The sequence below is a fragment of the Brassica napus genome, chromosome C1, assembly GCF_020379485.1.
Source record: "Brassica napus cultivar Da-Ae chromosome C1, Da-Ae, whole genome shotgun sequence".
Lineage (NCBI taxonomy): Eukaryota > Viridiplantae > Streptophyta > Magnoliopsida > Brassicales > Brassicaceae > Brassica > Brassica napus.
In genome coordinates this window covers 17029682-17041007 of record NC_063444.1, presented here as the reverse complement: position 1 = coordinate 17041007, position 11326 = coordinate 17029682, and the positions used below count along the sequence as shown (strand labels likewise).

The window sequence follows — 11326 nt, the reverse complement described above, 5'->3', positions numbered from 1 at the left end:
TTTATGATTCTAATAAATATATAAATAAATATTTAAAAATATAAAAAAATATAAAAATAGTTTCAAAAATAATTTTTCGATTTTCAAAAAGAAAATTTGAAACAAAAAATTCGAAAAAAAGAATTAAAAAAAGTATGAAAAGTTCGAATTTGAAAAGGTATAATTCGAAAACATATATTTATTTAAATAGTTATTTATATATATATATATATATATATATATATATATAACAAGGATATAAAAGACTTTTGTCAGTTAAAGAAGAAAGTATTTTTGAAAATGTTTTTTTAGTGGTGGTAAACATGAATAATGATACAAAAAAATAGTAACATCTGCCTTTCTTGTTTTGCCTTCGATTGACCAATGATCACAGTGTGTTCTTATAAACCAAAACATAAATAAATGATGGCTAACAACAACAACAACAAAGACTTTGCTTACAAAAAACAACAACATTAAAGTACACAAGCGGATATTACTTTACCCCCTTTAGAACATCCGCAGTGGGGAATTCTCAAAAAAAGTTCTAAAAATACATATATATTTATATATAAATATTAGTATTTAAGTATGAATATCTTAAAATACAGGAAATTCACCCTTAAATGTCTTAAAGAAGATAATTGGGTTGTATTTCCCAAAACTTCAAAATACTCAAAACTAATACTAATATTTGTACATACATATAATTTTTTGTTAAGAATTATCCTTTAAAATTGCTTTTAGAGCATATCTAATGGGGATATCTACCCATGAGTTTCTCTCATTATGCATATATGTTTATGTATATTAAAAACCATGGATAGATACCCTCATTGAGTATGCTCTTAGTGTATAGACTGGCAAACGCACATGTCAGCTCACACTAGAAAGTAGAAAGTTAAAATATGATTTGATCCGAGTTTGATTATTTCTTAGATTAGACTAAAATTAAAGGTTAAATATAGACAACTCAAGCTATTAATAAGGAGGAGAATATATACATTAATAACATTACCGTTATCCTCCACTTCTCTCCCTCTGGATCGAGAAAAATAAATCTCCGATCCATTCTTATCTCCAATCACCGTAAACACCAAGGTACCACGTTCCATACTTTAACTCGAATTAGGTTTGTTTTTTTCATGCAGTTAATGGAATCTCAAATGTATTCTTCCTTTTTTGTGTATCGTCAGGATTATTTGATCTCTTTCTAAACTTAGGGTTTGTGAGTTTGATTCGGAGATTCAAAAGAGAATCTGCCAATGGAGCGTTGTTTGTTGCGTATAGAAAAAGAAACGAGTTAGGGTGAGATTTGATTTGTGTAGATGGTGACGATGAAAAGCCCTTTGAGGATATTCATAGAGGTTTCGATGAAGGAATTGATTAGAGGTTTCAGGAGGCAAAGGATCAGATGGAGAAACGCGTTTCTTCTCGGTTCTATAATGACCACCATTGTTATTCTTCTTCACACACCCACGTTTTCTATCTTCTCCGATGATGAAGAAACCGAGTCTTCTTATTCTTCGCCTATTTACTTGAACGGCTCTCTTCATTTGAACATCCAAATTGTTAGTGAAGCAAAGGTTGAAAGCTTTCCCTCTCTTACAACGTCTCCTGTAGTGAAAACGAATTCTTCCTACGAGTTCAAACGTGTAGATGGAGAAACCAATCTACCGAGGAAAAGACAAAAAAGGAAGAGAAGAAAGAAGACAAAAGACGATCTCATTCTCACTGATCCTCCACCAGCACCACGACATGTTCTTTCTTCCTTAGAGGTTAGTAATATCAGAATCATTAGAGCATCCGCATTATCAACATAAGTATTTTACCAATTAAATTTAATAGAAAAATCTTTCAAAAAAGTTGAAAACCTCATGTGGAAATTTCTAAACTGAGAGACTTTCACATGAGTCTTTCAACTTTTTTGGAGAGACTCCCCAATTAGATAGTAAATATAATTGGAGAAACACTGATGTTGAGATATTCATAATGCGGATAGTCTTAGAGGTTTCAAAGGTTTCTCTTTGTTTTTGTCCTATCTCACTTCAATGGACTTGTGCAGAGACGTGCTCTTTCATTGCCACCAAAGGAAGCCTTAGCTTTTGCAAAGCTGGAGATTCAGCGAGCACCTGAAGTCGTGAATGACACGGAACTGTTTGCTCCAGTGTTTCGTAATCTCTCTATTTTCAAAAGGTATATACTATTTAAGAAAGACACAAATGCTTTAAAACCAAAGTTTAACACAAATGTGTGTCATCTTGTTTTAGGAGCTATGAGCTTATGGAACTTATTTTAAAGGTCCACATATACCCCGACGGAGAGAAACCGATATTCCATCAGCCGCATTTGAATGGTATATATGCTTCAGAAGGTTGGTTCATGAAGCTAATGGAATCAAACACACAGTTTGTAACAAAGAACCCTGAGAAGGCTCACTTATTCTACATGCCATACAGTGTGAAACAGCTCCAACATGCTATCTTTGTTCCTGGATCACATAACATTAAACCTTTATCGATCTTTATAAGAGACTACGTCAACATGCTCTCCATCAAATACCCTTTCTGGAACCGCACTCACGGATCAGATCACTTCCTCGTCGCTTGCCACGATTGGGTATTTAATATGTTTTATATGTCAAAATAATAATCCTTTAATGATGTTTTCTAAAATCATCACTGTATGTAGGGTCCTTACACGGTGAACGAGCACCCGGAGCTAAGACAAAACACTATTAAAGCTCTATGTAACGCAGATTTATCAGATGGAATCTTCGTCCCCGGAAGAGACGTTTCTCTCCCGGAGACTTCAATAAGAAACGCCGGGAGGCCGCTCCGTAACATCGGAAACGGAAACAGAGTTTCCCAACGTCCGATCCTCGCTTTCTTCGCTGGAAACCTCCACGGTCGTGTCCGTCCACAGCTTCTAAAACACTGGAGAAACAAAGACGGCGACATGAAAATATACGGTCCGCTTCCGCACAACGTAGCTCGTAAAATGACGTACGTGCAACACATGAAGTCAAGCAAATACTGTCTATGTCCAATGGGATACGAAGTGAACAGTCCACGAATCGTTGAGGCTATATACTACGAGTGCGTCCCCGTAATTATTGCTGATAACTTCGTCTTGCCGTTCAGCGAAGTGCTTGATTGGTCTGCGTTCTCGGTGGTTGTGCCAGAGAAGGATATTCCACGGCTTAAGGAAATACTGTTGGAGATTCCGATGAGGAGATATCTGAAGATGCAGAGCAACGTGAAGATGGTTCAGAAACATTTTTTGTGGAGTCCTAAACCTAGAAGATACGATGTGTTTCATATGATACTTCACTCTATTTGGTCTAACCTTCTCCATCAGAACCAAACTTCTAATCATGTTCCCAGTTTCAGACAGCATCCTTGATTATGTCTATATATATATATGAAAACGAGAAATTCTTGGGTTCACACCTAGGTGAACCTCTACGTTCACCAACCAATAGTGTTTGAGTATTTGATATTTGATATCTTATAAAAAATGAAATAAAATTAAATATTTAAATTAGATTATATTTTTAAAATAAAATAATAAAAATACATAAAAATAGTTACAAAAAATAAATTAATTAATATTGTTAAATCTTCAGCAAAATACTAAACCCTATACCCTAAATCCTAAGCCCTAAACCCTAAACGTTAAACCTTAAACTTTGGATAAACTCTAAACCGTTGGAAAATCTTAAACCCTAAATCATACACTAAAAACTAAATTTTACTAACACTAAACCATAAATACTAATCACTAAACCCTAAACCCTTGGGTAAACCCTAAACCTTTGGGTAAATCCTAAACCCTTGGGTAAACTCTGAACCTTTGGATAAATCATAAACTCTAGGGTTTGATTTTAAATATTTTTGATTTAGACTTTATGATTTATCCAAGGGTTCAGGGTTTATCCAAGGGTTTAGGGTTTAGTGATTATGGTTTAGTTTTTAATGTATGATTTTAGGTTTAAAATTTTTCAATGGTTTACGGTTTATCCAAGATTTAAGGTTATAATTTAGGGTTTGGAGTTTAGGATTTAGGGTATAGGATTTAGTATTTTGCTAAAAGTTTAACAATATTTATTTATTTATTTTTTGTAACTATTTTTATGTATTTTTATTGTTTTATTTTAAAAATATAATCTTATTTGGAAATTCAATTTTGTTGTCTTTTTTAAAAGATATCAAATATCAAATACTCAAACACTATTGGTTGGTGAATCTAGAGGTTCACCCTAGGCGGTGACGCAAGAATTTCTCTATGAAAACAAAGTTGCACTAGTTGACAGGCTCGTTCTTCAAGGCCCATATTGAATATTAATCGGCTTAAAAGATGCCCCCCCCCCCCCCCCCCAACCCAATGCATAGAATATACTTTTCCGTATATTGATGGTGTTTAGGAGAAACAAAAAAAAAAGCAGCATATTTATGGAAAATTGACAAATTGTTCCGATCCAATCAGATCTCTTTTTCTTTGTAGCACCATATTCATATCTGTATTATTAAATATTTGATATAAGTTTTATAATTGGGTATGAAGTATAAATTCACTTTTATTGTTGAAATAAGTGTTTACATTGTCACCGACAAAAACTGTATCATAAAGCTTTTATTTTAGGTTCAGAAAATATATTAGCTAATTACACAAATGATAAGGTCATATACTTAATCAAACTCTATATTACTAACAGCAAACAAATTATCTATTAACAGAAAATCAACAAAAATATCTAATTGTTTGAAGATATATAAATTTATTTGATTTAGTTAAATATTCTTCATAAATAAATTAAGCCGTTTTTTTTTGAGAAAAAAAAAAGTGATTAAAGCTTTTTTTTTTCTTTTTTTTTTCTAGATAGCGATTCTCTACAGCTAGGATAGTCCGAAGACAATCTTCGCCGTTAATCACACTCAGGTCGCACGGCCAATTTTAAATAAATAAATAAATACCGGCAGTCGTACATGAACGTATGTCCGTATTACATAAACCTAAACCTTTTTGTATCAACCTGTTAAAAACTATTTTGGATCAACCTGTAAACCTAAACCTAGAATTTTCCGATTATCCTAAGAGAAAGAAAAAAAGAAATTTGAAGTACATCGAGCAAAACTGTTTCGGCGACAGTCGTGAAGTAATTAAGGTATTGCTTTAGGAATAAGTAATGGCCCATATGATTTAAACAATTGGACCAATTCCATCGACCATCTATAATTGTGACATGTACATCACTGATGGGCGGGTGGTCCTATACGTATTATTATGTGTCTACGTGTTAGTAATCCCCACATATCATATAGACATATACATTAATAAAACAATACTTGTGTTCAGTAAGTTTTATATTTAATGGAACTTTTTGACACTTGACTTCCACTACTCATTGGCTTAAATTGCGTAGGTATGTCCCAACTACTGCCACCATGTATTGCGTTTTTTCTTTATGAGAAAACCAAGCTCATGATGTCAAGTCCACGTAAACCATAAAGAATGAAGACTTTAAACATTTTATGCAAATTTGTCCACCATCGTATATTTTAATAAACATAATTATTTTTTTTGAAATTTATAATTTATCATTGTATGATAAAAAATATATTAAAAATGAAAAAAATAAATTTCTAAAACCATTTTTCTAAACAGGAAGATGCATTTAAACCTTGTTCTTATATAGAGAGGGTTTTTTCTTCCTCCAACCTTGAAAGACATTGGATAAATTTAATTTAATACATGAACTTATCTACCAAAACATATTTAGTTAGGATATTAGCTGCATTTTATGACATGTGCACTTTATTCAACACGCTTTTCCCGTGTGTATTTTTTTTATGAAACACTATATGTATATGTTTCGTCTTTGCATGATATACATAAATTTTACCCAGGCCGTCCTTGAGAACATACCTGAAAAATATTTGTGGCCTACAATTTTTGTAGTTTTTAGGGCCTATTTTTTATTTGAGTGTTAGCGCAAAAATATATTAGATTCTAAAACGTATTCAAACCGATAAAAAATAAAATCTTGAGTTTTTTTTCTTTATTTTATAAGGAGAAACAAAAAAGTAAGTTTAGAATGGATAGCACTAGTTTTGAGGGCATTTTATTTTGAATTACAAATTTGATTTAATTTATTAATTTTTATTTTTATTTTGTATTCAAATTATGACACAAATCGATAAAATAATAAGATAATATCTTGTTGAAGATCCCATGTTTATATATAGTCTCGCTAAAAACATAATTTAATAATATCTATATATAAAGTTCCTATAAGTATAAATAATATAATGTATTGTTCGATTTTCAATGGATTTTGTTTTTTTTTTTATTTTATAATATCTAAAAATTTGTCTCTAAAACACATTTAAATTATATGATACATATCTCATATACATTAAAAATATAATAAAAAGGATATGCATGTTGAATGTATAAAATTTAATGAATATATAAACAGTGAAATCAAGTATTTTTTCTTATTATACGAAAATATTTTCAACATATATATATTTAAAAATGATTTTTTTTATAAATTAATAATTATGTAAATTAATTAATTTATGTAATGCCAACATTATTAATAGAGTTTTACTGTATTTTTATTTGTCCATTTTCTCAAACAAATAGTTTAGTAGTATGCACATTAGCACTACATTATTAAACACTAAAAATGAACTATAAGTTTCTGTCTAACATGAAACGTTTCTATAACTTCCATAAAAAAATATTTTTACACTTTAAAAAAAATAGCCACATCCACATAAATTGCTACATCAGTTGAATGTCAAATTAATCTACAATACCATCAAAAAATGTTCATATTTAAACAACAACGAAAAAACTTAAAATAAAAAAAAAGTACAATTATTAATATAGCAGTAACCCGCTATCAAACAAAAGTTCTATATTAGATCTTCAACAAAGAGAAAGATTCACAAGAAAACATATTTCTCCACTATATTCAAAAAACAAAAGAAAAAAAAAATATCATATACTTTAGTCAACAATTATAACTCAATTTATTTTATGTTTAAATTTCAACTGAATTTATTTTATTACGATTATCAGATTTTTATTTTATTTTTATTGATTCGATAAGTCATAACCACTTATGCTATTTCATATACTACGTTTGCTAACTACTATCAAATGAATTAGAAAAAATATCATTTTTAATATATATTCATCTTCATATTTCTGAGCATTTTTTTTACTAAAACCATAAAATAAATTGTAAATTTATTTAATAATAAAATATTTGAATTCGGCTGGTAGCGACGGAAGATTAGAAATATGAAATGAGTTGGCACTAATGCATAAATAAAAGAATGACTGATGTCCAAAAAAAGTTTAGAATGCGCCTAGAAACTAGGTGACATAACTAAAAGACCATTTGAAACATCTTATCATTTAAAAGTATTAAAAATCAACTTTCTTTTTGTCAACGAACTTTTTATTTAATATGGGTTTGTTGGTGTTGTCTAGTTTGTATATTGTATATATACACACATATATGGAGTATATGATAGTCGTAGATGTATGTATATGTGTATTAATTTATGTGGAAGACAATGATGAGAGTAAACGTGTCGCAATCGAACATGGATTTGCTCGACGTGAAATTCTACATCACTATCTTGTTTTTCCCAATAGGATTCTTGTAAGTGTATGAACCACAACTTTTGGTACCCGCCTTTATTAAACACAGAGATTTAAATTATTACACACAATAATTCAGTCGAACCAACCACGTACGAACACACACGCAATTAATTTACCCAAGAATGATAAATTTACGGTGACATGATTTATGTTTAACATATTCTCTAGTTACAAAAAACATATTCCCTCTTTTTTGAAAATATATGTTTTAAAATTTTCACACATAGTTAAAAATATATAAAATTTTAATTGTTAATGCATTGTTTTTTTTTAATTCCCTGACCTTTTTGAATGGATACAAAATAAATAAAAATAAATAATCAGATAACTATAAAATATTCGCGTAAATTACATGCTCAACCGTTTCTAACTAGCAAAATCGAACAAACTTGAGTAATACTTTCCCTTCTGTGATTTAACTTTTCTAACTGATCGTCAATATAAAAATTAATTTGTTCATCTTAAAACATTTTTAGATGATCAAACGTATTAAATGAAAAATTCACACACATATATATATATAATATATATATATTTTAAGAGAATCAAACAACTTTTCTTTTCTGTGGGGTCAGATTAAACAACTTTTCTGTTCTTACCATATTATTTTGGCCATAATAACAAGATCCATTACGTATTTTCATTTTTAACAGGTCAAATTTCAAATATATGAGCATATAATTTTTATTTGTTACATATGATGATCATTTACCTGCAATAGATACGATATTGATGAAGTTTCATCATAACTTACCAAACAACGCTTCCACGATGCAGTTTCATCATAACATTCGAATTGACTGATGGTCGATGGACATACTCTCTGTGTAGCACATGACTACAATGAGTGGAATGGTTATGTATGTACGACATTTTCTACAGACATGCTTTTTCTATAGCACATAACTACAAAAATGGTTTTGTCTGCTATTTTTCTAAATTTGCAAGAAATTGCATCATCTGAAAATCTAACCTTAAACCTGATATAGAAGTCTTTAAATCTTCACCAATAGATTACGGTGCTTCCAAATATAGGTACTCTCGTTTGCCAAAATGATCAGGAACTTAAAGCATGGCAAAACATATATGCTTACGAATTAGGAGCCATGTACAAATATTCATCAGTTTTGAACTTTTGCTATCGGTTTAGGAGCCATGTACAAATATATATCAGTTTTTGAACTTAAAGCATGGCAAAACATATTGCGGAGTTAAAATATCTTGATAGGCGCCTATACCTTAATGTCCCCTTTTGAAGTCATCGAAAAAGCTTTAATCTAGTGATTGGCCCTGGGTAAAAAAAAAAGGAACCAAAAAACCGAACCAAATTACCCGAAACCAAAACCTAAAATACCCTAATGGTTCTTATATTTCTATATCCGAATAACCAAATCCGAATCGGAGCCGAACCGAGAACCAAACCGAGAACCGAATGGGTATCTGAATATCCGAAAAATAAGTTTCAGCATTTTTATATAAGATAAAATGTCATCAACCCCACTCGAACTCATGTTAAACATGAAGAATGAGAACATTATTACCACCGGACCACATTATCTTTTATGTACTCCCTAATATTATATATATATAGGGTACTTATATATTAAAATACAACAAATACTTATGAAAATAACACTTTAGTGACTCAAACTTTAGTTGGATTGACGAATATGCAAGTGTGCAACCACTGGACTACTTAGATTAACATGTTAACTAAAATATTTTGTATATATATTTGCTCATATATTAAACGGGTAACCGAAACCGAACCAAAACCGAACCGAAACTGAACTAAAATTTCATAAGTACCTGTTGGGTACAAGAATGATTTATCCGATATATCCGGAACCGAATGGTTCCTACCCGAAACCGAACCGAATACCCGAATACCCAGGACTACTAGTGATTAAATTGTTCTTAACGTGAATCTTGCATGTTGAAAACATATATTTTAATCATTCAGATTATTAACCGATAGATATTCTATTAAAATAGATGTTACAACTTCTATTCTTGTTTGATTTTTTTTAAAATGGAACTTCTTTAGAAATCATATTTCATTTATTTTTAATTAACATTTTGGTATTATTAAGATATCACATCTCATATAATCAACCCATATAACAACTTCACCTATAAAACTGTTTTAATTTTATTTTTATTTTATAAAAAATATTTTAACAAATATCTTACCAAAAATTAAATACTTTTATATAATAACAATTAATTAATTTCCTAATTAGTAGTATAATATTATTCAAATCAATGTTAATTAATATTTTATTATAAAAATGAAAAATTTGTATGCTATTTTCATAAACATTCTAATTATAGTCAATATTATATTACATAGAAGTTACATGAATTTAATAGAAAAATATATATTCTATAAAAAAATCACAGCTTCTATTCATGTGTGATTTTTTTTTAAATGGACTTTTCCTAGAAATCATATTTAATTTATTTCCATTCATCTATAAAACTGTTTTAATTTTATTTTTAATTATAAAAATCAGTGAACAAAAAATCTTACTAAAAATTTAAATATTTTTGTATAATAATTTATTTATTAATTAAATAATTAGCACTATAATATTATTCAAATCAATGTTAATTATTATTTTATTGTACAAAATAAAATTTGTACGCTATTATCATAAACTTTCTAATTATAATCTATATTATATTAAATAAAAGAGCTATATGAATTAAATATAAAAAATATTAAATTAACTTATTTTATATTTTTAAAAAATTCCATTTAAAATATCATTCACCACTAAAATGGGTTTAAATTCGTAAACCATGTATAAAATTTACTAAAATAATAATTCTAAATTATTTAAACATAAAAATATATTCACAACTTTTATTCATGTGTGATTTATTTTTTAAAATAGACTCTCTCTTAAAATCATATTTCATTTATTTTTAATTAACATTTTTGCATCATTAAGATATCACATCTCATATAATCAAACCATATAACAACTTCACCTATATTTTTTTTTAATTTTATTTTTTATTTATAAAAAAAGTTAACAAATACATTAATAAAAATTGAATATTTTATATAATAACGCATTAATTAATTTCGTAATTAGTAGTATAATATTATTCATAACTAATATTTTATTAAAAATAAATAAAAAATATTATGTTATTTTCCTAAACTTTCTAATAATAGTCTATATTATATTAAATAAAAATCATATGAATTTAATATAAAAATATATATTCAATTGAAAAGTCACAACTTTTATTCATGTGTGATTTATTTTTTAAAATTGATCTTCTCTTGAAATCATATTTCATTTATTTCAATTTATGTCTTGGCATCATTAAGATATCACATAACAACTTCATCTATAAAACTGTTTTAATATTATTTTTTAATTATAAAAAAAAATCTGTTACAAAAAAAATATTACTAAAACTTTAAATATTTTATATAATAATGTATTCATTAGTTTTGTAATTAGTAGTATAATATTATTCAAATCAATGTTAATTAATATTTTATTATAAAATAAAAAATACAATTTGTATGCTACTTTCATAAACATTCTAATTATTGTCTATACTATATTAAATAGAAGCACTATAAGAATTAAACATAAAAAAATAGTAAATTAATTTATTTTATTAAAAAAAGCTTCCA

General features: G+C 28.2%; 1 protein-coding gene across 1 annotated transcript; it reads left to right on the top strand.

The window, feature by feature from the left end:
- The first annotated feature begins 996 nt into the window (after nucleotides 1–996).
- LOC106437442 (probable glycosyltransferase At5g03795) lies at nucleotides 997–3465 on the top strand. Its single transcript, XM_013878335.3, has 5 exons — nucleotides 997–1080; nucleotides 1176–1757; nucleotides 2045–2175; nucleotides 2250–2598; nucleotides 2671–3465. Exons 2-5 carry the CDS (start codon nucleotides 1308–1310, stop codon nucleotides 3382–3384), a joined length of 1644 nt encoding a protein of 547 aa, XP_013733789.2. The 5' UTR covers nucleotides 997–1080; nucleotides 1176–1307; the 3' UTR covers nucleotides 3385–3465.
- The last annotated feature ends 7861 nt before the right edge of the window (nucleotides 3466–11326 follow it).